A 27,545-nucleotide genomic window follows, 5' to 3' on the forward strand; every position below is an offset into this window, starting at 1 on the left:
GAGAGAGACAGAGAGAGAGACAGAGAGAGAGCGAAAGGGAGAGAGAGACGCAGACTTGGAAAGAGGGAGAGCGAGAGAGAGAGACAGACAGACTTAGTAAAAGGGAGAGAGGCAGACAGACAGAAGGAGAGTGAGAGAGAGAGGGAGACAGAACAAGAGTGAATGAGAGACAGAGTGTGGCAGGGAAGGAGAGACTGAGTGAGACAGAGAGAGAAAGACAGAGAGAGAGACAGACAGACAGACTTAGAAAGAGGGAAAGTGAGAGAGAGGGAGAGAGAGAGGGAGAGACAGTGCGAAGGAGACATACAGAAAGACACAGAGAAACACAGAGAGGTAGAGAGAGGGAGAGCGTGAAGGAAGGAAAGACAGAGAGATACACACATACAGAATAGAGTGACAGTGAGTGAGAGACACTGTATGTGTGTGAGAGAGAGACAGAGAGGGGGTGAGGGAGAAAGAGCAAAGGCGAGAGAGAGAGAGCAAGTCACAGAGAAAGAGGGACACTGCGACACAAAGAAACCAAGAGCAAGAAGGAGAGAAAGAACGAGATAGAATGTCAAAAGGAGAAAGTGGGAGGCAGAGAGAGAAGGAGAGAGAAAGAAAGGGGCAGAAAGAAAAGGATAAAGAAAGAGAGACAGAATGAGAGAGATTGGGGGTAGAACACAGTGGCGAGAGACAGTTGGAAAAACAGAGACAGAGAGAGAAAAATGGAAAGTGGTGAGGATTTGTGGTAAGAAAGGGCATGCAATCTCTGAGGGCTTGGGTTGGCGAGGTGGAGTGGTACTTTCAGAGTGAGGGGCTGATGAAACAGCCTGAGTGTGGGTTCTGCGAGCAACACAGCTGTGCTCTGTCTGTGTGCAGTGGCCAGGGTAGGAGGGGGGGAGGTGCAAGGGGAGAGAAGAGGGAGGACTCACCCAGTCAAACAGCTCCATTAACAACATGATGTCAGTCAGGGCCACTTCCTGAGCTCTCTGGCAAGACAGGAGCACTCTCTGGTACAAGTGGGAGTGAACCTTCAGTGTGAGCCGCTGCACCCTCAGGGGGAGACCGGGTTCCTCTGGGGTATCCCTCTCAAATCCGCGGACACCAGCATCTTCCAAAACTGTGCAAATTAGTCACAAGGGAACACTTAGTCAGAACCCCTCAAGTGTGGCCTAAGGAGACTGTCAAAAATAGACAATTTCAGCACCGGAAGCCAACTGGGCTTCTCCTGAAACCAAAATGCACATTGCCTATGGTAAAGGAGATGACCAGGATAGTGAGGGGCTGGAGGGGGTGACAGAGACAGGGAGGGGGTGTAGGGGGCTGGAGGGGGTGACAGAGATAGGGAGGGCAGTTTAGGGGGCCTGAGGAGGTGACAGAGATAGGGAGAGGTTATAGGGGGTAGGGGGAGGTGACAGGGATGGGGAGGTGGTGTAGGGGGCTGGAAGAGGTGACGGAGATAGGGAGGGGGTGTAAATCAGATGGCACAGGGCACAGGCGTCAATTGCAGGCCCCCATATTCCTGAAGGGTGACAGAAGTGTCGGAGACGGTGCTGCGGGAGTGAACGCTGGATGGGTACAATGGCGAGGGGCTTCAGCTGATGCGGACAGACTAGGGAGAAGAGGGGATGGTTTCCCTCGGAGTGGAGAAGTGGTCGGTTGAATCAAGGCATTCCAAACAATAAAGGGGGTGTCGATGGAGGCGAACTGGGGAGAATCTGTTCCCCCCGGCTGCAGGATCAGCCACCAGAGCGAGGGGAAACACCGATTGGAGAATGAACCAGAGGGAGGGGGCAAGAGGAGGGGGAATTTTGACACAGCGAGGTGTTGGAATCTGGGATGCGCTGCCTGAGAGGCAGAAGGATCAACAAGAATTTTTACGGAAGTTGCAGAGAGGGACCACTAAGAGGGAATGAGTTGCAGGGCCCCTGGGGAAAGGCTGGGGTGATGGGAGGTGATGGTAACTTGTTTCTGCAGCTCCTTGTGCTCGGTGCTGCTTTCTGTCACGTAGACAGATCAGACAAAGAGAATCTCTCCTTGCTCCAGCGAGAAGGGAAACAACAAGACAGCCGAAGATAAATAAACACAGCAATCGGAGCCAAAACACGCAGTTGTTGCACATTCCTCACATTAATTCCATATTCGGGATAAAGGACATGGATAGATGCATTTCTCCATATCCATCCCCAATGCTTCTCCTCCACCACCCCTACAACCCCTCCCTATCTCTGTCACCCCCTCCAGCCCCCTACACACCCTCCCTATCTCTGTCACCCCCTCCAGCCCCTCCCTAACCCTGTCAACCCCTCCAGCCCCCTACACCCCCTCCCTATCTCTGTCACTCCCTCCAGCCCCCTACACCCCCTCCCTATCTCTGTCACCCCCTCCAGCCCCCTACACCCCCTCCCTATCTCTGTCACCGCCTCCAGCCCCCTACACCCCCTCCCTATCTCTGTCACCCCCTCCGGCCCCTACACCCCCTCCTGCCTCCTACACCCTCTCCCTTCAGCTGTTTGGTTGGGGGAGGGGGGGGCGGGTTCTGGAATTCCTTCCTGAAAAATCTCCACCTCTCTCCTCCTTTAAGACAGTCCTCAGAATGGATTTTGTGGATCTGGGTTTTGCTGGCTGTCCCCAATAACTCATCTTGTGTCCCATTGTCAAACATCTGCAATCCTTTACAGCCCTCAGAAGGCCTCTGGGATGTTTAATTCTGCCCAGTGGTGTAGACAAATCCATGTTACAATCACCTTCTGAACAAGGGCAGAACTTATATAGTTCTCCTATACAGTTCTCAGAGATAGGGAAGGGGTGTAGGGGGCTGAAGGAGGTGACTGTACAGGTCCTGGGGAAAGTGGTCGAACAGAGAGACATGCGGTTTCAGGTACACAGTTGTTCGGAAGTGTCATCACATGGAGATAGTGTGGTTAAGGAGGCGTTTAGCGCACTGTTCTCATTGCTCAGATCATTGAGTATTGGAGTTGGAATATCATGTTGTGGCTGTAGGCCATTTGTGGAGTACTGCTTATAGTTCCGGTCTCTCTGCTATTGGAAGGATAGTATTGAATTGCAAAGGGTGCAGAAAAGATGTTACTGGGGCTGGACAGTTTGAGTTAGCGGGAGGGGGCCGGATAGACATTTTCCCCTGGAGTGTAGAATGTTGAGGAGTGACCTTATAGAGATTTATAAAATTGTGAGGAACATGGATAAGGGGAATGGCACAGTTCTTTTACACCAGTGTAGGGGAGTTCAAAACTAGAGGGCACAGATTTTATGGACAGAGAGGCAATATTTAAAAGGGACCTTTTACACACAGAGGGTGGTGCGTGTATGGAAGGAGCTGCCAGAGGAAGTGGTGGAGGCTGGTACAATTACATTTAAAGGGCATTCAGACAGGTACATGGCTGGGAAGGGTTTAGAGGGACATTGGCCAAACACAGACAACTAGGTCCCGATCGGTTTGGGAAAGTTGGTCGGCATGGACAGGTTGGGCCGAAGGGTCTGTTTCCGTGCCCTATGCTTGTGCAGCAGCTAATTAAGAATGGAATATTGTCCCTCATTGCCAGAGGAATGGAATTTACAAACAGGGAGGTTATGCTGAAGCTGTATAAGGTGCTGGTGAGGCTATACCTGGAGTGCTGTGTACAGTTTTAGTCCCCTTACTTGAGAAAAGATGTACAGGCACTGGAGGAGGAGCAGGGGAGGTTCACCAGGTTGGTTCCAGAGTTGGCTGGGATTGGCTTATGAGGACAGACTGAGTAGGACTGGGATTACACTCACTGAAATTTAGAAGAATCAAGAGGGATCTTATAGAAAAATTCTGAAGGGAATAGATAGGAAAGAGGCAGGGAAGTTGTTTCCATTGGTGCCTGGAACTAGAATGAGGGGGAACAGCCTCAAACTAAAGGGAGGACAGATTTGGGACTGAGTTGACAAGGAACATTTTCACCCAAAGGGTTGGGACTCTGTGGAATTCCCTGCCCAGTGAGGGTGCCTTGTTGCATGTTTCTGAGGCAAAGATAGATTTTTGAACAGTAAGCAAATTAAGGGAATGGTGAGCAGGTGGGTAATGGGAGCTGAGTCCATGAAGCAATCAGCCATGATCTTATTTAATGGCAGAGTGGTCTCAATGGCCCACTTCTGCTCCTGTTTCTTATTTATGACTCCATGGCCTGTTGAGAAGTGAGGCAATGCTGCCATCTGGTGGCCGATGGCCAGTTTGCAAGCACAGCCATCTGCTAGTCAAGCCATCAGCACCCAGGTCAGGACCACCCAAACGGACTTTATGATGGGTGTAGGTCCAGAGGCTGGAGGGGGTGACAGAGATAGGGAGGGTGTGTCGGGGGCTGGAGGGGGTGACAGAGGTAGGGACGGAGGTATAGGGGGCCGGAGGGGGTGAGAGAGATTGGGAGGGGGTGCAGGGAGCTGGAGGAGGTGACAGGGATAGGGAGGGGGTGTAGGGAGCTGGAGGGGGTGACAGAGATAGGGAGGGGGTGTGGAGGAGGTGACAGAGATAGGGCAGTGATCTCGTGGATTACAAAGCGGTAGTGTAAATATACGCCAGAGGCCATTCTGAATGCAGTCCTCTCGCTGTCCTGTTATAGGGGTAAGCTGTCCCTAGCCATCTATGCCCAGCTCGTGCCAGACCGTGGCTGACTGAATCTCCCGTGAAATTCTTTGGTATCTTCCTTGACAGTGTGGAGGCGGCGTGCCGCTACATAAGCGCATTCAGCAGGGTTGGGGCAGCCACTTACTGCAGTCACCTGCAGAGTCCGGAAGGTGTCGATCCACCATCTCCTCCAGCCACCGTAACCAGCTGTCTCCTCTGGCTGCCATCAGCTGGCCTGGCCCCGTGTTCAGGAAGGCAGCGGCTTGGCACGAGATGAACGCCCGTGTCTGCTCCGCCAGGGCGCCAGCCCTCACCCTCAGCTTCATCGTCTCCTCGCTCAGATGTTCCTGCGCGTTGTCCAGGGTCAGCGTCAAGGACTCCCTGAGGTGCCAGGCCACCTGGTGGCCAAAGGAAAGAGGGAGCACGTGAGGTGAGAGGGTCCCAACTGCCAGGGGGTGCACTGCCTCCCCTCACATCCCTCTCCCACTCCTAACCAAGGGGCAGAATGGCTATCACTGACTGTCAGCCATGACCCTTCACTGTCTAGTCAGGGGGTTGGTTCCTTAGGATGTAGACCCCTTGAAGCCCTTTCCCTTTTATCTGGAGTCCATCTCCTTCCTCTCATTGTGACTGGACATTTGCTGTTGCCCAGGGTAGCCATTGGTTTGGAGTGCAGCCCTATTCGGATAAAGTCGCTCCCCTTGGATTTGAGTCATTCGCACTGGAGTACTGTCTTTCCCACTGGATTACAACCATTTCCACTAGGTTAGAGTTATTCTCACTGGAATACAGTATTTCCCATTGGATTGGAGTCGTTCCCACCAGATTACAGCCTTTCCCAGTGGATGCGCATTATTCCTACTGAATTACTATCTTTCTCATTGGATGAGAGTCATTCCAATTTTTGACAGTCGTTCCCACTAGATTAGTCATTCACACTGGATGAGAACCAGTCACATGGGATTACAGTCCTCCCCAGTAGATGGGGGTCATTCCCACTAATTACAGTCTTTCCCATTGGAGAGAGACATTCCCACTGGGTGACAGTCTTTCTCAGTTGATGAGAGTCCTTTTCACTGGACTAAAGTAATTCCCACTGGATGAGAGCCAGTCCAGCTGGATAAGAGTCTACCCACTTGGGTAGATGAGTTTTCTGATGGATCCAGTCCTAATGGCACACCCTGTCCTCAAACGGAGGTGGTTGCATAGGTGACGCTTTGAACCTGGTGCCAACCAGTGCCATCCAGATAGCAGATCGTGGTGCGAATGGCCTCAGTGCCCTGGCACCAGGGAAGGATGGAATGGAATGGGAAAGCAGGCAGGGTCCTTCTCTTGTAAGTCATCCAATGGTCCCGGTGCTGGATGCGCCCGGGGGGTGAAGAATGTCAAGTGTTCCCTTCTTTGCAAGAGGGCACTGACACTAGATGGAGCAAGGAAATGGGGCAAAAGGACGCGCTCGCAGTGGAAATTTAAGGAAGGGTCTTGTTCCACGTACCTCGTCTATTGACAGCTGCAGGATTGGGAACTCTTCTTCCAACTTGTCCAGTCTTTTGGAGGCAAAGGTGTTGGCTGAGGCAACTAGGAGGATGGAGCAAGCAGTCAGTCATGGGCATTAAAATAAGCCTGCCCACTTTCCTAAGTTAGGGTGCCAGATTTCAGGAGGGAAAGGAGGCCCCAGGAAAGGGTGCCATGCAAATTCACTGGGATGGATCATGGCTGATCTGACATTCCTCCAATCCACTTGACTGTCCTTTCCCCTCCATACCCTTGATGCCTCTACATGATCAAGAATCTACCTCAGCCTTAAATATAGGTAAGCAGGGTGAGGCGATAGTGGTATCGTGACTAGACTGTCAGTCCAGAGACTCAGATAACATTCTGGGGACCCGGGTTCGAATCCCACCATGGCAGATGGTGGAATTTAAATTCAACAAACATCTGGAGTTACGAGTTTAATGATGACCATGAATCCATTGTCGATTGTTGGAAAAACCCATCTTGTTCACTAATGTCCTTTAGGGAAGGAAACTGCCATCCTTACCTAGACTGGCCTACATGTGACTCCAGACCCACAGCAATGTGGTTGACTCTTAACGGCCCTCTGGGTAATTAGGGATGGGCAATAAATGCTGGCTGGCCATCAACACCTTCATCGCATGCATGAATTAAGAAAAATAAAGGGCTATTTTAATTCATGCTAGATCAGCATCTATTGTTCATCCCTAATTGCTCAGAGCTAAACATCAATGATGGGCCTGAAGTCACATGTAGGCTAGACCAGGTTACAATGGCAGTTTTCTTCCCTAAAGGGCATTAGTAATTCAGATGGTTTTCCCCAACAATCAACAATGGATCCACGGTCATCATTAGATGAGATATCTCCTTTTTCATTGAATTCACCCGCCATGTCTAGATTTGAAACTAGGTCCTCCAAACATTGCTGGATTAACTGTCCAGAGATAATACCACTAGGCCATCATCTGCCCACAGCAAGGAGTTACAAAGGCTATCAACCCTCAGAAGAAATTCCCTCCTCCACTCAGTCTTAAACTGGTGCCCTTTAATTCTGAGTCAATGCCCTCAGGTCCTAGAATTTCCCACTTCTTCTTCCAACTTGTCCAGTCTTTTGGAGGCAGGAACATCCTTTCAAACACTGATTCTGTCAAGCCCCTTAAGAAAATCCAAAAGGATGCTGTAAATCAGGATCAAAAACAGAAATTGCTGGAAAGCTCAGCAGGTCTGGCAGCATCTGTGAAGGAAAAAAACACAGTTAACGTTTCGGGTCCGGTGGCCCTTCCTCAGAACTAAGCCCCTCAAGAATTCTGCGCTGAGATCCAGAGAAATGTCCTCGCCAAGAGAATGGTCAGCCTGTGGAACGTACAACCACAGGAAGCTGTGGAGGTCAAGTTGCGAAATATATTTATGGCTATGGAGGGGGTGCAGACTGATTCCTGGGTCGGCAAGACTGATGTATGGAGAGAGAGATTGGATTACTTAGGACTGTTATGGCTGTAAGGTTAGAAGAATGATGGGGGATCTCATAAAATTCTAACAGGCCTGCTCAGGGGTAAAGGTAGGAAAGACGTTCCCAATGACAAGGGGGAGCCCAGAATCAGGTGGCTCATGGTCTTAGGCAGATGGGATTAGACTGAGATGAGGAGAAAGGTCTTCACCCCAGAGAGTGGGGAGCCTGTGGAATTCTCTGCAACGGAAAGCAGCTGGGGCTGAAACATTGAATGTTTTCAAGAAGGGTTTGGATATAATTCTAAAGGGGAGAAAGCGGGGAACAGGGGGCGCATTTGTATGATCAGCTGTGACTGTAGTGAATGGCGAAGGAGGCTCGAAGGGGCTGAATGGCCCACTTTTGCCCCGAAGCTCAGGAGAGGTTTCTGGAGTGGATTAAGGGGGCCATCCCGTCGAAGGTTTCGAGACACCCGGGCAAACTCAGCAGCCAAACCACACGCACAGCAAGATCCCACACACAGATCGTCTGCGCTCCTTTTTCGAGCTCTGGCCCGAGGGAGAAATGTTGACTCCCCAGGACCATGGGGAGACCGTGGGGTTACCTTGCCCCCCACCCCCGCAACTCAAAATTTTGCTCTTCACCCAACAGCAGACCTTGAATCTATTACAAGGGAGTGGGGCTCAAAAATTAATTGGGAAGTGGTGGGGTGTCAACTGGGCATCACAAAGTGGAGAGAAATACATGATCTGGTTGGGTTCAGGCATGGATGTCTCGGTGTTTTACACCGTGTTAAGATACAGGCCCCCCATTGAACAGACTGGAGGGGCTGAATGGCCTCCTTCTGTCGGACTGTCAAGTCCAGTGACCTAGATGTTCCACCCACTTAGTGGTTCTGCTGCCTCTGGCAGCTTTATGGTTGGGATAAATTTTCTCTGCTCTTAAGCCCAAACAAAGAGAGGAGACAGCGTCTATCTTCAATGCAAGACAGATGCCTCCTTTGGCTGGGTTTGGTGCTGAGTGTTCTTCCTGATCAACAGCATATCTTTGATGCACACTCCCCATCTCTGTCTCTCTTACTTGCCAGAGAGGACCAGAGCTGAGCTCAGCAATCCAGTCATAGGTACATAGCGACACTCAGCATGGAAACAGACCCTTCGGTCCATCTCGTCCATATCTCAAACTAAATTGTCCCATTTGCCTGCATTTGGCTTCTATCCTTCTGAACCTTTCCTATTCATGTATTTATTCAAATGTCTTTTAAACGTTGGAACTGCACCTGTATCTGCCACTTCCTCTCGCAATTCATTACACAAACGAACCATCCTCTGTGTGAAGAAGTTGCCCCTCAGGTCCCATTTTAAATCTTTCTCCTCTCACCTTAAACTTAGACCATTGGAGCTTAGACTCAGAATCCCTACAGTGTGGAAACAGGCCTTTAGGCCCCACAAGTCCACACCAACTCTCACAACATCCCACCCAGACCCATCTCCCCGGAACCCAGCTGATCTACACATCGCTGAACACTGTGGGCAATTTAGCACGGCCAATCCACCCTAGCCTGCACACCTTTGGACTTAGGAGGAAACCAGAGGAAACCCACGCAGACACGGGGAGAACATGGAAACTCCACACGGCCAGTCTATTGAGGGTGGAATCAAACCCAGGCCCCTGGTGCTGTGAGGTAACAGTGCTAACCACTGAGACACTACTGCCTATATAATGTGGAAAAATGAGTGGTGATGGTCTTTGGCAGGAAGAACAGAGGAGCCATTCATTAAATGGAGAAAGACTGCCAAAAGCCACAGAAGTGAGGTATTTGGGAGTCCTTGTCCATAAATCACATCCTAGTCCAGCAGGTAATAGGGAAGATAAATGGACTGTTGCCTCTTCTAACTTTGAAGGGAGTGGAGAACAAAAATGGGGAGGTTTAAGCTAGAATTACACAAGGCATTAGTCAGACGAAGCTGGAATACTGTGAAGGTTTTAAGGCCCCTTATCTAAGGAAAGATAGACTGGAGGGCAGTCCAGAGAGGCTTTGTTCAGCTGACCCTGGAAATGGAAGGACTGTTTGATGAGGAAAGGTAGAATATGACGGGCCTGTACTCATTGGAGTTTAGAAGAATGAGAGTCAACCTGATTGAAATGTACAAGATTCTTAGATGACTTGCCAGAGGAGATGTGGCAAGGTTATTTCCATTTCATAGTCATCGAGTCATTTGTGAGAAAGTCTAGGACCAGAGGGGCAATAATCTCAGACTAAGGGGAGGCCCATTGAAGACAGAGATGGAGAGGAATTTCTTATCTCGGGGGGAGTGAATCTATTGAATTCTTTACCACAGAGGGCTGTCGAGACTGGGTCATTAACGGTACAAGGCTGAGACTCAAGACTTAATCAGTAAGGGAATTAAAGAACAATGAAGGATTAATTCAGACACATGCAAGAGTAATTTGATGAAATGTACATATTAAATGGCGAAGCAGGCTTTAAGGACCAAGTTTCCATGAGGCACACAGGGTGCTCAATGTTTTGTTCTGCAAACAACACTGCTGTCTGAAATCCTTCTTTCATCCAAATCCTATATTACTGGATGCACTTCGAGATGACTCGAACGTACTGTTCTGTAATCGTGTGTGAAAGAGTGAGACGGATTAATGAGCTGTTTTAAGACACTTGAGGTAGTGAAAAGCTTCCAGTCACAGCCCGTCATTACATGTGATTGCTTGTCTCAATGGAGGTGATTGTATTTCAGCACAGTTTAAAAACTCAGTTTGTTTACTGCCTTTGTGAATTGAAGCTGGGTTAATGCTATTAACTGTTGCCTGACACAGAATGTGACACAGACTTGAGAAATTTATACAGTTACGAAAGGAGGGTGACGGGCACAGGAGGACGCAAATATTCAAGATGTCAGCTGTGTTTCAGTGTTAGCACTCTCCCTCTCAGGCAGGATAAAATGAGTTCAATTTCCAATGTGGAGATTAAAGCAACAAAACCAGGCCCTCTATCTGTGCAGTACGGAGTGCCACACCATCAGAGGGTCCGTGCTGAGGGAACACCACACTGTTTGAGCGTCAGGATTAAAAGAATGTTGCACAGAGGCTAACAACAGGATACTGACCCTCCAACAGTGCCCATTCCCTCTGCACTGACCCTCCAACAGTGCCCACTCCCCCAGTGCAGACCCTCCAACTGTGCCCTCTGTCTCAGTGCTGATGCTCTGACAGTGCCCACTCCCTCAGCACGGGCCCACTCACGTTAGCTCCATCCCCTTGAGGCAGAGATGCTGAGGGATTGGCAATATTTGAGGACGCTATTCAAACCACGCCATGCACTGGCACTCACATTGGGGCTCAAAAATGTCGAGGATCGGCTTGGCTCTCCTCACTGCCAGTCCTGTTGCCATCCTCGCACCAGTCTCCAATGCATTGCAGAGTGTAGAGGTCAGCCAGTTGGTCCTCTTGACATCAGAGTAGGTCATCAGCAGAACCTGGGAGGTCGAACTCATCAGAGGAAGCATCCCAACCCTCCAGATGATGTTAGGCTGAAAGGATGAGGAGCAAGGGAAAACCAAACATCAATCAGTAACACGCGGATATGAGGAATCCAACCTTCCCTCTGCAAGCTGACTGTCAATAGAGATTTCCTATGTAAACATGTCATGCTGTAATTACACCCTTTTACCAAAGGTGGCACTGTAGCTGCACTCACCATCCTCTAAAACCCTTCATGCCTCCTATATAAAGATGAGCAGGAACTTGTTCTGTGCGTGGCTCTTTTCTAGCCGTCAGTGTCAACAAAAGTGGAGGAGGTGGTGTGAAGAGAGCTTTACTCTGTATCTAGCCCTGTGCTGTCTGTCCTGGGAGTGTTTGGCGGGGGCAGAGTGGGAGCAGTGTAGAGGTAGCTTTACTCTACATGTAACCACATGCTGTCCCTGTCCTGGCAGTGTCTGATAGGGGAAGCAGTGTAGAGGATGCTTTACTCTGTATCTAATCTGGTGTTGTCCCTGTCCTGAAAGTGTTTGAAGTGGGGTGTGGTGGACGATAGGGTAGAGGAAACTTTACTCTGCACCTAATCCTGTGCTGCCCTGGTCCTGGGACTATTTGATTGGGAGGGAACAGCATAGAGAGAGCTTTACTCTGTATCTAACCCTGTGTCGTCCCTGTCCTGGGAATGTTTGATGGGGGGGACAGTGTAGAGAGAGCTTTACTCTGCATTTAACCCCGTGCTGTCCTGATCCCTGGGAGTGTTTGCTGGCGGGACAGTGTAGAGAATCATTTACTTTTTCTTAGAGTTGACAAAGGTTGATCTTCAGGACAGGGTGTCTATTTTTATTGCATTCCTTCATGTGCAGGCTTACTGACCTCATAAATGAATCTAATTCTACTGCATCATGTTTACGTGGCAGGTTTGGTTCAGTTTCTGGTTAGCGGTAACCCCCAGGATGTTGATAGTCGGGGAGTTCAGTGATGGTGACATCACTGAATGCATCAAGACCTTATGATGGAAAGAAGGCCATTGATGAAGCAGCTGAAGATGGTTGGGCCTAGGACACCAACCTGAGGAACTCCAGCAGAGATGTCCTGGACCTGAGATGGCTGTCCTCCAACAACCACAACCATCCTCTCTCTTGTCAGGTATTCCTATAGGCTCCTGCTTTGCTTGGTCCCCTCGATGCCACACGAAGTCAAATTTTTTATTGATTCGTGGGATGTGGACGAAGCTGATTGGGCCAACATTTATTGGCCATCCCTAATTGTCTAGAGGGCAGTTCGAGGTTACCCACTTTTCTGTGGGTCTGGAGTCACGTGTGGGCCAGACCAGGTAAGGATGACAGATTTCCTTACCTAAAAGACATTCCTGAGCCAGATGGGGTTTCTAATGATATTCAACAGTGCTTACATGGTGGCCATTACATTTGCTTTTCATATTTTCAAAACAACCTGTTCAGTGATGTTATTGCACACCCCTGGAGCAAGTGAGACTTGAATTCAGGCCTCCTGGCCCAGAGGTAACACTGAGCCACAGTAGGGCCCTACAGATTAGTTTTTTTTAAACCTATTTTGCTAATCAACCCGTTCAGAGATGTTATTATACACCTCTGGATCAGGTGGGACCTGGACCTGAGCCTCTCAGCTCAGGAGTAGGCGGCAATACCACTGTGCCACAACAGGGCGCTACAGATTAGATTTTTCTTCCAGTTTTTTTTAAGTTCAGACATCACCATTTACCATGGAAGGATATGATTGAGGTGTGTGCAAAGTTTTGAGGGGCACAGTGTAGATAGGGGGAAAAAAAAATTCACCCCAAAGTTCAGAAGACAATAACCAGGGGCCCCCATTTCAACGTACGCAGAGGGAGGTATAGAGGAGATTTGAAGAAAAAAAATCATTCAGAGGGCAGGGGAGGATGGTAGGTAACTGGAACTCATTGCCAGAAAGGATGCCATGAACTGGAACATTTAAGAAGTAATAAGGTGACTACTTGAAACACCATAGAGTACAAGAGTATGGAGCAAGTGCTAAAAACGGAATTAGTCGGGATGGACTAGCAGACACGATGGGCCAAAGGGCCTCTTCCTTACATCTCACCATAACTGAGTCTCGTGTTTTGGCTCTACATCACCCTCCTCCCACATCGCCCAATCAATTTATTCTTCAACTGCTTCCTTCCTCAGGTATTATTTAATCAGCTTCTCCTCCTGGCACTCAACACTTAATGCATTCATTCTACTCCTGATGTGTTTAGAGAGCGTGGGCCTTGAACCCATTCGGGGAGGTCATGGTGAGGTGGAAGGTTACAGACGTACCTGAGCAGCTCTGTTGGACAGTCTACTCATGGGCATCGCAGAAACGCAGGGCTGTAAGCAGAAGACGCCATTAGAGACAAACCCAGTGGCTGCATTGTTAAACAAACTTGTCTTCCACATCACAGGGAACCGTGCACGGCTGCCTTCCACCACTCCAAATCCTCGCTTGCCCCTCAGGGAGAAGGCACGAGCTGCTCGCTGAGTTGTTGCGACGGAACTTGCCCGCTTCAGACGGCAGACCCCACGATGTAGGCGCAGGCTGTTCAGCCCATCAAGTCTGCTCCACCAATGAATGAGATCATCCTCAAATCCCACTTTCCTGCCTTTTCTCCCCAAACACTCTATTCCCTACCTGATTAAGAATCTACCTATCCCTGACTTGAATGTACTTAATGCCTTTTGCGGAACAATTAGGCAGATTCAGGCCTCTCGGACAGGAGGAATTCTTGCTCATGTGGAGGAGGTGACAGAGATACAGAGTAGGTAGGGGCTGGGCAGTTTAGAGAAAGGAAAGGGTGCAGGTTAGAGGTAGGGAGGAATGTAGGAGCTGGAGGAGAAGAGAGATAGGGTGTAGGGGCTGGAGGAGGTGACAGAGATAGGGAGGGGGTGTAGGGGCTGGAGGAGGTGACAGAGATAGTGAAGGGGTGTGGGGGCTGGAGGAGGTGACAGAGATAGGAGGGGTAGGGGCTGGAGGAGGTGAGAGAGGTAGGGAGGGATAGAGGGGTTGCAAAAGATTACACAAGGGAAGGGGTGCAAGGGCTTGAGTAGAGTTGGAGATAGGTGTAAGGGCCAGAGGAAGTGACAGAGATAAGGAAGGGATTGAGGTGCTGGAGGAGCTGACTAAGATAGGAAGGGACTGTAGGGGTTGGAGGAGGTGACCGGGGGGTACAGTGGTTGGAGGAGGTGACACAGATAGGGAGCAGGTATAGGGGGCTGGAGGAGGTGACAGAGATACTGAAGGGGGTGACAGAGATAGGGAGGAGCTGGTAGAATGTAGGTGTATGAAAAATTTCAAATCATGAAACTGGCTGACTGGAAGCCAGTGATGTTCAACGATCGGGTGGGGGAGGGGGTTAGTAGGGAAGCACGGTCTGGAACTAGTGAAGATGTGGGCAGCAGAATTCTGAATGACCTCCGGGTTGCAGAAGGAGCAAGGAGACACGACCAGCCAGGAGAGAATAAGAACACACGAGCCAATGATAACGCGAACACGGAGTGCTGCAGCAGCAGTTGGGGCTGGGATGTGGGCCTGTAATGAATGCCAAGCCAGTGCAGGCCACTCAGCCCATCAAGCTGCGAGGATCCAATGAATCCCCATTCACCCCACACCTCCCCTGCTGTTTCCTCCCTCAGCCTTCCTCCTCCTCCTCAGGAGTCCATCCAGTGTTAAGTTGAAACCCCTGAGACAGACGGTGCCGGAGAAGTGTTAGAATTCGAAGACGTGAGAAACAGCTGGGGGGAAAGCGATATACAAACTTACCGATGGCGTCCACACAGCCGATCCCAAAGTGACCTAGACACTCGGAAAGCTCTGATGGCTGAGCGAGGCTGATCGGATAATCGCTGAGAACTAACTAACACTGAAGCAAGCATCAGTTTGTCAAGGGTGGACAGCTGGGCAAGGGCTCTTGCCTGTCAAATCAAATGCAGCTCAAGGATTGGCGGAACACTGTCTGAGTTAGGTAACCCAATGCAGTCCACCAGAGACAAAACAAATAAACCCTATGCCACCAGTTTGGTTTGTCACTCACAGTCACAAGTTACTGCACTCCCCATTAACCCAAACGCAAACTTTTCGCTTGTATTCGATCTCCCATTGGCAGACTGTACAATGCTTTCAAGGTTTAAGATGAGGAAGGCTGTGTACAATTAGCTGCAGAACCAAAATCATCCTGCTTTCAGAAGGAAAACAATAAGGGTTTTGTTGTGCTGAATTGGGATATTACAGTTGAGCAGCACATGATCGTCCTTATATAAGCGGCAGCTGTGGGTCACTCAGTAGCAGATTCCCTACTGAGTCAGGAGGTTGTAGATTCAAATCCCACTCCACAGTCTCTGACCTAACCTAGGTCAGGCCAGGCAGTTCTTGTGGTGATGGACAGCCACACTGTTGGACGGTCAGCGTCGAGGGAATGGACACTGTCGGAGGGTCAGCGCTGAATGAACCCTCCACTGTCGGAGGGCCAGCGCTCAGGGAGAGCTGCACCATAGGAGGGCCTGCGCTGAAAGAGCAGGCACTGTCAGAGGGTCAGCGCTGAGTGAGCGGGCAGCATCAGAGGGTCAATGCTGAGTGAACGCTGCATTATCGAAGGGTCAGCGCTGAGTGTGGGCACTGTCAGAGTGTGAACACTGACGGAGCGGGCACTGTCAGAAGATCAGGGCTGAGGGAGTGGGCGCTATCGAAAGGTCAGTGCTAAAGGGGTGCCCTGCTCTTGGGAGTGTCGCACTGTCAGGGTCGGGTGGAGAACTGAACAAGTGTCTCCTATCAGAGTCTCACAACTGATGGTGTGCCACGCTGTTGGAGGGTCAGCATGGCACATCATTAGTGCTAAACCTCTGACAATACAGAGGTGGACCGGGTACATATTTTAGCCAGGTTTTTTTTTAACCTCATTACCATCACACCAATAAGAATCGGACATAAGGGTCACTACGTCATTGCTGTTTTCTGGGAGCCTGTTGTGGGTAAATTGGTTGCCGCATTTCCTTCATTATAATAAAAAATATTCCTGTGCTGCAAAAGCAGTTCAGAACATTCTCTAGAACACAGGTGCTGCAACATTCCTTTTATTCAGCTTTCTTTAATGTCATCCCAGGAAGCAGAAACCGAAATGAGTACAGAATTGGGATCTGAATCGAGCACATGTGGAACCAACGTTTGGACAGGACAAGAGATCATCAAGGTCCAAAAGGTGCTTCGTTGCCCAGTGGCCATTTATCAACACCTGTGCCTGAGTGCAGGAATGTAGCAGGTAAGGGGAGGGGAGGCGGTGTGCAAAGTTTGTGAAGGGTATTAACATCCGCTGGACGCAGAGATAATGGGTGGGGAGGGGTGGTTGGGAATGGTCAATGCCTTTCAGTTCAATGGGCCGGAGCAAAAAGTGATCGGCAGGGCCCCACACATCCCAAGTTCAGCTGCCATGTGACAGGGTGCCAGTGACAAAGCTGCTAGCTGAGCCTTTCCAACCTGATGGCTGTGTCCTCGTGAGTTATTTTTAGGGGGAAGGCTTTTGGTGATGGGTGGGGGGGGGGGGGGGGAGGTGGCATCATGTGTTCCTGATCAGTCACGAGGCATAGGAGTCATGGGCTCTCCCGTAGCAGTTGTGCCTAGGCTGAGATTTCCTGCAATCCTGCCGGGGCGCGACACACACATTCCGTTGGCCCTTTTGTTCAAACAGCAGGTAACGGCAGTCGTGTTTTCACTGAGTCAGCAGAATCCGCTAGTCATTTCCCGTTGAGTCAGCAGATTCTGCCGATCGGTTTATTGAGCCAGTGGACTCCGTTTGTTATTTCTTGCTTAGTCAGCAGATTACATTTTTGTCGAGTCAGCAGATTCCAGTCGGTTTTGCTGAGTCTGTCGGTGTCATTTCTTGTTGAGTCAGCAGATTTGGTTTGTCTTTTGGCCGAGTCAGCAGATTGTATTCCTTGCTATGTTGAGTCAGCAGGTTCTGCTGGGTCATTTCTCGATGAGTCAGCAGATTCTGTTTGCTGTCAGCTACATAAATAAGGTTTGTTTACTAGCAGCTCCATGCATCTATCTCATCCCTGCCTCAACAGGCCAACGCAGCAGGGTTGTCTCAGCTTTTGTTGCCAACGATACGAATGAAAGTAAATTCAGTCTTTTATTGTCTGTGCTGTCCCCTCAGTCAGGTGTGGGTCTGGATCCCTGAGCCCTGTTAGGGCTTCAGTTTAAGCCAAGGCTGGGAAATGGTGAGGATCGAGAGAATGGACGAGGAGAGCCCGCAGAACGCCACGACCCCCGGGCTGGTCTTGAGCAGGCCCAGCCGGTCCAGGGGGATGAAGAGATCACAGCAGTTCTTCAGCACGTCCAGGAGCAGCGGGGGGTTGGCCCTCAGCACGTGGCAGAGCAGTCCCAGGTGCGCCCGCACCCTGCCTGCCAGCAGGGTGGTGCTGGCACAGGAGGGCCTGCCATTGGCCTCGCTGCCCACTTTGCTCTGGACCCGGGCCTCTCGCTGCGCTAGCATGCTGATCTCGTAAGCATCACGGCTCAGGTTCATGATGAGTGCAAAGAGGTAGTACCTGGGGAGGAAAGGACAGACAGAGAAGGGAGAGGGGAGTGGGAGGTCAGAATCAGCTCAGAATCCTGGAATACTGCTAACAGTTCTCACCCCCTTATCCAATGGAAGTCAGACCGGACATCAGATGCAGTCCAAAGAAAGTTCTGCAATGGTACACTGTTCAGTAAAGTTAGATCAAATGGGATTCAGGGAGAACTTGCCAATTCCATACAAAACTGGCTTGATGGTAGGACAGAGAGGGTGGTAGCGGAGGGTTGTTTTTCGGATGGAGGCCTGTGGCCAGTGGTGTCCTGCAGGGATTGGTACTGGGTTCACTTTTGTTTTTCATTTATTCATGGCTTGAACGAGAATACAGGAGGCATGGTTCGTAAGTTTGCAGATCATAACAAAATTGGTGGTGTAGTGGACAATGAGAAAGGTTATCTAAGATTACAAAGAGATCTTACTCAGTTGGGTCAATGGACTGAGGAGTGGCAGATGGAGTTTAATTTGGATAAATGTGAGCCGTTGCAGTTTAGTAAAATTAACAAGGGCAGGGCTTATACAACTAATGGTAGGGCCCCTGGGTAGAGTTGTAAAGCAGAGAGATCTAGGGGTTCAGGTATGTAATTTTTTGGAATTTACATCAAAGGTAGACAGGATGGTTAAGAATGCATTTAGCACGCTTGCCTTCATTGCTCAGACCTTTGGACAGGGGTGTGTACAATGGGACCTAGGTGTCCTTGTGAACCAGGCGCTGAAGGTAAGCATGCAAGTGCAGTAGGTGGTAAAGAAGGCAAATGGTATGTTGGCCTTCATTGCGAGAGGTTTTGAGTACAGGAGCAGGGATGTGTTGTTGCAGTTGTACAGGGCCTTGGTGAGGCCACATCAAGAATACTGTACGCAGTTTTAGTCTCCTTTTCCCAGGAAGGATGCTTTTGCTCTCTCTCCCTCTCTCTCTCTCTCTCTAGTGCAGCAAAGGTTTACCAGGGTGATTCCAGGTATGACTGAACTGATGTAGGAGGAGAGATTGACCAGATAAGGATTTTTTCTCTGGAGCTCAGATGAATGACCGGGGGAGGGGGGGGGGGGAGGGGGGAGAAGAACGGACTTATACAATTCTAACAAGAGTGGACAGTGTAGATGCAGGGAGGATGTTCCCGATGGTGGGTGTGTCCAGAACCAGGGGGTCACAATCTGAGTATTTGGGGTGGACCATTTAGGATGGAGGTGAGAAGACATTTCTTCACCCAAAGTGTGCTGAGCCTGTGGAAGTCATTACCACAGGAAGTAGTTGATGCCAAAACATTAAATATATTCAAGAGGCACTTGGGGTGAATGGGATCAAAGGTTACGGGCAGAAAGCAGGATTAGCCTAATGAGTTGGATGATCATCCATGGTTGCGATGAATGGCACAGCAGGCACGAAGGGCAGAATGGCCTCCGTCTGCTCCCTATCGTCTATGTTTCTGTGTCTGAATCTAGGAATTGGGACACCATGTTGAAGATGTACAGGACTTTGGTGAGGCCTCTTCTGGATTATTGTGTTCAGTTCTAGTTCTATTACAGGTAGGATATAATTAAATCGGAGAGGGTTCATAAAAGATTTACGAGGATGTTGCTGGGAATTGAGGGTTTGAATTATAAAAATAGGCTGGATAGGCGGGGACTTTTTTTGAGGTCGAGGGGTGACCTTACAGAGATTTATAAAATCATGAGGGGCACAGATAAAGTGAATAGTAAAGGCCTTTTCTATAGGGTAAGGGAGTTCAAAACTAAAGGGCAAGGTTTAAGGTGAGAGCAGAAAGATTTAAAAGGGCCATGGGGGTAGATTTTTCACCCAGTTGGTGATTCAGGTGTGGAATGAACTGCCAGAGGAATTGAATTGCCTAGCGAAGCTCTTCCCTCATCAGAGAGAGGCACAACTCGTGGTGAATATATCCCGAGGGTCAGGTCAGGACAAAGAAGCAGCGAGGGCATTGAGTCTGTACTGCTGGTGTTACTTAGCATCGCAAGCCAGCTAACTGAGTCCCAAGCAAGGAATGGATTGGAAAACCCCACATCCTAGTTCTCCGTGCCCATGTGCACAAAAATGCAGACAGCACCGTCACAGAAATTCCCCTATCGACCGGGAAGGATGGCATGGTCTATCAGGACTTGTCAATAAAGGAAAGAAACAAAATTTGGGTCAGGCACCTTGCTAGTAAATGGGCAGCAAATTCACGTATGATGAGGAGAAAATGCAAATGGATCAATGTTCTGACAAGAGGCAGTTCGGAGGTGGGGTTGAGGTGCTGACAGACGCGGTGAGACAGAGGTGAGGGCGAAGGGGGCCTTCCTGGGCGAGGGAGGCCTGGGGCCTACCTGAACGAGCGCTGGCTCCACTTGTCCTGGTCCAGTGTGGTGGCCAGTCCCACCTTGCCAGCCCACAGCAGGTTGTCGCAGCCCAGGTACATGGCCCGGTTCAGGTGGCTGACTGTGATGCAGAACCGCAGCACCAGGTCCGACAGGTGAATGGCACGCTTGGCGGCCTCCAGCGCTTCAGCCGAGTTCCCCAACCGGAACACTGGCAAGCGGAGGGGAGAAAAGATCAGTGTGTGCTGCTGTCACATTTGCGAAGTGCCCACCACCGTCCCAACCGCTTCCACACACACGTGACGAACTTCTCTTTCGCTTTCCCCAACCACACATTCACGCGTTCCCCCCCCCCCTCCCCGCCAAAAGAAAAAGAGAAGTAGTAGTCCATGTGGGATTGCAGCAGCAAATTTATGCACTATAAGATCCCACAACCAGCAACATGAAAGTGACCCAGGAGGTCACAGTATGAAGATTCGAGGTAGGCCATTTAGGATGGAGATCAGGAGACATTTCTTCACCCAAAGAGTGGTGAGCCAGTGGAATTTATTACTAAAGGAAGTAGTTGATGCCAAAACTGTGAATGCATTCTAGAGGCGACTAGATACAGCACTTGGAGCGAAAGGGATCAAAGGTTTTGGGGAGAAAGCAGGATGTGGCTATCGAGTTGGAAGATCAGTCACAAGCGTGAAGAATGGCAGAGCAGGCTCGAAGGCCCGAATGGCCTCCTCCTCCTCCTATCTTCTCTGTCTCTATGACCCATGTCATCCTTTCTTAAGGATTTCAATTGACAGATACTGGTCTCCAGGGGGACTGGGGAGAAAGTCCACCCTCTGCACTTCTTCCAATTATGCCACAGGTTCTTCAACATCTACCTCAGAGGACAGCTGAGGCCTTAGTTTACCATCTCATCTGACAAACTACATCTCCGACAATGCCTCAATGCTAACCCTCTGACAGTGCCCGCTCCCTCAGCACTGACCCTCCCACAGTGCTTGCTCCCTCAGCATGGATCCTCTGACAGTGTGCCACTCCCTCAGCATGGATTCTGACAGTGTTTTCTCCCTCTGCGTTGATCCTCCAACAGTGTGGCGTCCCTCAGTACTGACCCTCCAATGGTGCGGCACTCCCTCAGTCCTGGCACTGGCAATGTTGGACTGAACTGTGAGCTCAAGACTCTGAAATGGGCACTCAAAACAACCATCTTCTGACTCAGAGACAAAACAGTTTCAACTGTTCTGTATTTTGTATCTGACCCCATGTTTTTTCTGCTCTGGAGTGTTTGATGGAGCATTATAGAGAGAGTATTAGTCTGTACCTAACCCTGTGTTGTGCCTGTCCTTGGAGTGTTTGAGTGGACAGTGTCGAGAAGGCTTTACTTTTTCTTTTAAAGAGTACAGCAAACTTACATTAACTTCAAGAACTGAAGGAGCTTTACTCTGTACCAAAACTTGTGCTGAGAATTTCATACAATACAATACAATGGGGAAGCAGGCCATTTGGCCCATTAAGTTCACGCTGATTCTCTGAACAGCACCCCACGAAGCTCCACCACTGCACCCTATCCCAATAATCCTGCATTTCCCAAGGCTAACCCTCATAGCCTGCAAATCCCTGGACTTCTATGGGCAATTTAGCATGGCTAATCCACCCTAATCAAGCCCCATTCAAAAATCAAACTGGGCACCCAAAGGAAACCCATGCAGACATGTCGGGGGGTCTGTGGGGGCTATGTGCAAAGTCCACACAGTCACCCAAGGGTGAACCTAGGTCCCTGGCGCTGTGAGGGTGCTAACCACTGAGCCACCAGAGCTTGATGGGGGCAGTCTCAAGGGATTTTTACTCTGTGTCCAACTCATGCAATGGCTGCAACACATCATAGTCCCATTGGGATCACCAGAATAGGAAGAACATTCACCTGTGCTGACACACATGCCCGAACTTAGATGATTAAAGTGACAGCAAACGTTGCAAGGAGTTATGTTCTCATTGATGTACTCACACTTGCGTCCCAAACTCAAATGTGCCTCCAATTGTTTGATGCAGATAACCAGCTCTGGGCTTGCTCCACTCGTCTGTAATGAATAAGCAACCAAAGCAGAGGCATACTGAGCAGCTCTGAAAGACAGGCAGTGACAGCGGGTTAGGTTCTCACTCTGCTCCTTGCAACACCCTCCAGCAATGCGCCCACTCATCCTCCCAGAACCCTCCAGATCCTGGCCTTCCAGTCCCCAGACAGCTGAACATGTAAACAGACCATAGAACTAATCATCGAATCCCTACATTACAGAAGCAGGCCATTAGGCCCATCAAGTCCACAATGACCCTCCGAAAAGCATCACACCTAACCCATGCCCCCTGTCTTATCCCTGTAACCCTGTACTGACCACGTCTGATCCATCGAGCCTGCAAATCCCTGGGACAATTTAGCACAGCCAATCCACCCTAACCTGTACATCCCTGGGCACTAAGGGACTATTTAGCATGGCCAGTCCACTCTAACCTGCACATCCCTGGGCACTATGGGCCAATCCACGTACCCTACACATCTTTGGCCTGTGGGAGGAAACCGGAGCACCTGGATGAAAGCCATGCAGACACCGGAGAGAATGTCCACACATACAGCCTGTGGATGGAATCAAACCGGAGTCCCTGGCGCTATAAGTCAGCAGTGCTAACCACTGTGCCACTGAGCGGCATAATGAACAGGATGGGTTTATATAGCGGTGGGCAGTGCTTTCATGGTCTTCTTTAGTCTCACATTGTGGGATTGGAAACCATGTCTTCAAGCATTAGCTTAAGTATCTGGATTACAAGCCCAGTAGCTTTCCTGTTACACCATCAACTCCTCAGTTACTATTCAAGTGTGGGCTCATCCCAAAACCCATTGAAAAATAATGCAAATGCAAGTGCAAGATCTTCTAAAGACATCAGTCATAGAGGTGATAAACAAAGTCAGTGTCTAGTTTGTTGAATGGGGACAGTGCCCTGGTTTTACTGCAAATTAATTTAATGCCTGTTTGTTTAAAATAAAATGTAAAGTGCAAATGGGAAACACATCAGTGCTCTATTTAAGGAAAAATCTTATTTAAGCAGAGACAGTTCACAGAAGGTTGAGTAGGAATTAGAATTAACTTTATTGTCACATGTACTCAAATGAGTACAGCAAAAAGTGTACAGCCAAACGTGTACAGCCCAGTATGGAGGGATTGTCTTCTGAGCAAAGGTTAAACAGGTTAGGTCTCTCCCTACTGGTGTTTAGAGTTATAGAGTTGCACAGCACAGAAACAGACCCTTCGGTCCAATTTGTCCATGCCAACTAAATTAATCTAGTCCCATTTGCCGGCATATGGCCCACATCCCTCTAAACTTTTCCTATTCATGTATCCTCCCAGATGCCTTTTAAATGTTGCAATTGTACCAACCTCCACCACTTCCTCTAGTAGCTTATTCCATACACACACCACCCCCTGCATGAAGTTGTCCCTTAGGTCCCTTTTAAATTTTTCCTCTCTCACCTTAAACCTATGCCCCTGTAGTTTTGGACTTCCCTACTCCTGGGAAAAAGGCCATGGTTATTCACCCTATCCACACCCATAATGATGTTCTAACCCCTTACCCTCAGCCTCCAGAACAACAACCCCAGCCTAATCAGCCTCTCTCCATAGCCTAAAACCTCCAATCCCGGCAACATCTTTCCTATGGGATAGAGACCAGAACTAAATGCAGTATTCCAAAAGTGGCCTAAAATCAATGTCCTGTATAGCCAAAAGAGAAGTGATCTTATCGAAACATATATGATTCCTTGACAGAATAAATTGCTGAGGAAATGAGAATTTCCCATGGGATAGCCTAGGAGCAGCAGGCACATTTTCAGAATAAAGGGGTGGCAATTTAAGACGGCGATGAGAAGGAATTTCTGAGCGGGTTGAGTGCATGGAATGCCTTGCCTTAGAGAGGTGTGGAGGCACAGTCCTTGTGAATATTTAGGCAGAGATGGATACATCCTCGAGAATGAGGGGAGTCGACAGTTATGGGGAAAGTAGACGTGAGGGATGTCGGACCAGCCATGCAGCTTTCTCTCAGGGCTGAATGGCCGACTCCTGTTCCTGAAATAAGAACAGAAATTGACAGAGGAACTCTGCAGGTCTGGCAGCACCTATGGAAAGCAGAATTATTGCTTCTAGTCCAGTCACCCTTAAGGATGGACAGAAACTGGGAAAAGACAATACTCAGGCTGATGAAGGGTTGGGAAGAGGGTGAATGAGTGGATACAGAGTCCAGAGAGAAAGAAAATTAGGCCTCTCCATAGGTTGTTAATAAGCCAGAGGAGGAGTAAAGCTGATGACTGAGATAATAAGTTGGTGAATATAGGTCAGCAGTGCAGAAATCAACTCCTGTCAAAACAGCGCCTGGGCTGTGGGGGATGGGGAAGGTCCTGGAACGAGCTGCTTAGGCCCTAAAACGATTAAGCTTGATATGCAGTCCTGAAAGATCTTCAAGCAACAGATCAGATGCTGCTCCTTCAGCTTGCACTAAGCCTCCCCAGCAACGTCGACACAGGAGACGTCTTCAGAGATAGAAGAAGGGTCTAGGCCCGAAATGTCAGCTTTCCTGCTCCTATGATGCTGCTTGGCCTGGTGTATTCTTCCAGCTCTACACCTCGTTATCACAGAAATATTGCCGTGGGAAACACAGTGGCTACTGAAAGCCAACTTATAGGCAAACAGTGCCTCAGGGTTTACTTGTAGAGTCATAAACTCATACAACACAGAAACAGATCCTTCAGCCCAAGCCGATCATTACACCAAACTAAACTAGACCCCACCTGGCTCTGCTTGGCCCACATCCTCCAAACATTTCTTATTCATGTACCTATCTAAATGACTTTTAAATGTTGTAACAATGCCTGCATTCACCATAAACCATTGTGTCAAAATTTTCCCCCTTGTCTTTTTAAACTCTTTCTCTTCTCACCTTAAAAATATGCCCACAGTTCTGAAATCCCCTATCCTAACGAAAAGACACCTGTCGTCATTCACCTTACCTGTCCCCCCAATGAGTTCACAAATCTATATAAATAAGGTAACTTCTCAACCTCCTATGCTCTAGTCAAAAAAGAAGCCTAAGCCTATCCAGCCTACTTTATAACAACACCCCCCACACAGCTGTTCCTGGCAACGTCTTGGTAAATCCTTTCTGGGCCCTCTCCAGCTTACTAATGCTGTTCACATAACAGGGTGACCAGAGCTAGACACAGTACTCTAGAAAAGGCCTCACCAACATCCTGTAGAATCTCGACATAATGTCCCAACTCCTAAACTCAAAGATCTGAGCAACAAAGGCAAGCATGCTAAATACCTTCTTAACCATCCTATCTGTACCTTCTGTTCCCTTTTCCTACGGATATAGCTACAAGCAGGGGGATGAGGGCAGGTTTTTGAGGGAACAATACAGCATAGAGGTATACAGCACAGACACAGACTCTTTGGTCCAACTCATCCAAGCCGACCAGATATCTTATATGAGTCTCACTCCATTTGCCAGTATTTGGCCCATATCCCTCTAAACCCTTCCTATTCACATACCCATCCAGGTGCCTTTGAAATGTTGTAATCGTACCAGCCTCCACCACTTCCACTGGCAGCTCATTCCATACATGCACCACCCTCTGCATGAAAAAGTTTCCCCTTAGATCCCTTTTACATCTTTCCCCTCTCACCGGTGACCTATGCCCTCTCATTCTGGACTCCCCTACCCTGGGGAAAAGACCTTGGTTGTTCACTCTATCAGCACCCCTTATGATTTTTAAAAACCTTTATAAGGGCACCCCTCAGCCTCTGATGCTCCAGAGAAAATAGGCCGTGCCTATTCAGCCTCTCTCTACAGATCAAACCCTGGCAACATCCGTGCAAATCTTTTTTGAACCCTTTCTAGTTTCACAACATCCTTCCTATAGGAGGGAAACCAGAATTGTGCGCAATAGTCAGCAGAGTTTCAAGGCTGAGAAAGATAGGTCTTCGATCAGGGTGCAGGGGCAAAGGGGAAAGGGCAGTAATGTGGACATGAGGAGTGTCCAGCTATAATCCTACTGATTGGTGGAGCAGACTCAAGGAGGCAAAGGGCCAACTCTTGCTCCTCTGCCTTATGGTCTTCTTCACAACTGGACTCTTGAGACTCCAAACCTTAACTCGACGGTGCTGCCAGGCTTGCTGAGCTTCCCCAGCAACCTCTGTTTCTGTCTCAGACCGTACAGCATCCGCAAGTCTTAGTTCTGTGGAAGTCTGGTGGACAGAGCTGCAAATGGGCAAGTTGTTGTTGTAGTAACTGTGCGCACTCACGCAAACTCGACAGGGGATCGGGGCGTGCGCGGGAGGATTGAACGACAGTTGCTGGTGCCAATAGACAGCGCGGAGGTCGAAGGGTCCAACCAATCGGAGCGGCCAAGGGCGTGGCTACCGCGGCCGCCATCACAGTTGGTTGTGAAGGATGAAGAGGCGGCGGCGGCGAAAAACCTTAGTTGCAACCGGTATCTAGTCGAGTGGAGCTCTGCCTCTATTTACCTGAAGATACGCTCCCTTCCCTGGCTCTGCGCTGTGAAGCGTACCCAAGAATCCATAATGCTCACAAAAAGATAGATAGAGATCTACTTTTATGTTTTGTTTCGGGGCCGCCTCAGCTGCGCGGGGTATAAAATATGGCCGCCAGTGGTGGCGGCTCTCAGTCACGTGCCATTGAATCGGCCAATCAGGCGCTACCTCTCCCCCTGACGTCAAGGGGCCACGCCCTCTTACCAGTATCACGTGACTTCTCACCGAAGTGCCATTCAGCCCATCAAGTCTGAGGAGCGCTTACGTTCCACCACGTGGCTTATCCGTTTGATCATAAGGAACAGAAGTTGGTTGCTCAGCCCCTTCAATGGGCTTGTGGCTTATTCCACTTTGCTGCCCTCTTCCCCCTTGAAGGAGCCAGTGGTGAAAACAAAAATTGCTGGAAATCACAACAGGTCAGGTAGCATCCGTGGAGAGGGAGCAAGCTAACGTTTCGAGTCTAGATGACTCTTCACCAGAGCTGGCTCAGTGGTGTACACACTTGATTATTTAAACACAGATTTGATTAGGGTTCTGGGCACAGTGGTTAGCACTTCTGCCTCGCAGTGCCGGGGGCCTGGGTTCTGTTCCACCCTCAGGCAACTGTCTGTGTGGAGTTTGCACATTCTCCCTGTGTCTGCGTGGGTTTTCTCCGGGTGCTCCGGTTTCCTCCCACAGTCCAAAGATGTGCATGCTAGGTGGCTTCGCTGTGCTCAATTGCCCGTAGAGTTCAGGAATGTATAGATTAGTTGGGTTGTAGGGGAATGGCTTTGGATGGGTGTTCTGAGGGTTGGTGTGGACTTGTTGGGCCAAAGGGCCTGTTTTCACATTGTAGGAATTCTGTGATCTGTGACCTAATTTTGAATCCCGCTGTGGCAAATGGTAGAGATTGAATTCAATGAAAATCTGTAATTAGGAGTCCCATGGTGATCATGAAGGGATTGACTGAATGTGCTTTAGGGAAGGAAACAGGTCTTTGCCTATTCTCGGCAACATGTGACT

General features: G+C 49.4%; 3 protein-coding genes across 8 annotated transcripts in view; 1 reads left to right on the top strand and 2 right to left on the bottom strand.

Moving 5' to 3' along the window:
• LOC125449725 (perilipin-3-like) overlaps nucleotides 1-15,582 on the bottom strand; it is a 39,300-nt gene extending 23,718 nt beyond the window's left edge. For 2 of the 3 annotated variants that reach the window (XM_059642991.1, XM_059642993.1), the window contains exons 1-6: nucleotides 14,841-15,582; nucleotides 13,361-13,411; nucleotides 10,897-11,095; nucleotides 6,084-6,166; nucleotides 4,734-4,986; nucleotides 915-1,102 (exon numbers count right to left, since the gene is read on the bottom strand). In XM_059642991.1, coding sequence (XP_059498974.1) covers nucleotides 915-1,102; nucleotides 4,734-4,986; nucleotides 6,084-6,166; nucleotides 10,897-11,095; nucleotides 13,361-13,396 — 759 coding nt within the window. In that variant the 5' untranslated portion in view covers nucleotides 13,397-13,411; nucleotides 14,841-15,582. The remainder of the gene's footprint in view (nucleotides 1-914; nucleotides 1,103-4,733; nucleotides 4,987-6,083; nucleotides 6,167-10,896; nucleotides 11,096-13,360; nucleotides 13,412-14,840) is intronic. The other variant, XM_059642992.1, reaches the window with a different exon arrangement.
• LOC125449832 (hemagglutinin/amebocyte aggregation factor-like) overlaps nucleotides 15,375-27,545 on the top strand; it is a 42,379-nt gene continuing 30,208 nt past the window's right edge. Inside the window, exons 1-2 of the mRNA XM_048525762.2 lie at nucleotides 15,375-15,766; nucleotides 16,177-16,332. Coding sequence (XP_048381719.2) covers nucleotides 16,224-16,332 — 109 coding nt within the window. The 5' untranslated portion in view covers nucleotides 15,375-15,766; nucleotides 16,177-16,223. The remainder of the gene's footprint in view (nucleotides 15,767-16,176; nucleotides 16,333-27,545) is intronic.
• Nucleotides 16,132-26,665, bottom strand: pex11b (peroxisomal biogenesis factor 11 beta). 4 transcript variants are annotated; one of them, XM_048525760.2, is made up of 4 exons: nucleotides 26,517-26,665; nucleotides 21,956-22,071; nucleotides 19,963-20,164; nucleotides 16,132-17,620 (listed from the first exon to the last, which is right to left on the bottom strand). In XM_048525760.2, the coding sequence occupies exons 1-4, from the start codon at nucleotides 26,570-26,572 to the stop codon at nucleotides 17,257-17,259; spliced, it is 738 nt and encodes a 245-aa protein (XP_048381717.1). In that variant the 5' UTR covers nucleotides 26,573-26,665; the 3' UTR covers nucleotides 16,132-17,256. The 4 variants fall into 4 exon arrangements, with proteins under 4 accessions (XP_048381717.1, XP_048381716.1, XP_059498977.1 ...); XM_048525759.2 differs by having other exon boundaries at nucleotides 21,872-22,071; XM_059642994.1 differs by lacking the exon at nucleotides 26,517-26,665 and adding an exon at nucleotides 26,139-26,276 and having other exon boundaries at nucleotides 21,872-22,071.

Source organism: Stegostoma tigrinum, chromosome 47, assembly GCF_030684315.1.
Source record: "Stegostoma tigrinum isolate sSteTig4 chromosome 47, sSteTig4.hap1, whole genome shotgun sequence".
NCBI lineage: Eukaryota > Metazoa > Chordata > Chondrichthyes > Orectolobiformes > Stegostomatidae > Stegostoma > Stegostoma tigrinum.

Coding starts and splice junctions, on each gene's coding strand:
- pex11b (XM_059642994.1), bottom strand. CDS start 26,212: ATGCTGTACGGTCTGAGACAGAAACAGAGGTTGCTGGGGAAGCTCAGC. Junction 22,072..26,138: donor GGCAGCACCGTCGAGTTAAG/GTTTGGAGTCTC, acceptor CCTGTCTTTCAG/AGCTGCTCAGTATGCCTCTG. Junction 17,621..19,962: donor TGGAGCCAGCGCTCGTTCAG/GTAGGCCCCAGG, acceptor TTTCCTCCCCAG/GTACTACCTCTTTGCACTCA.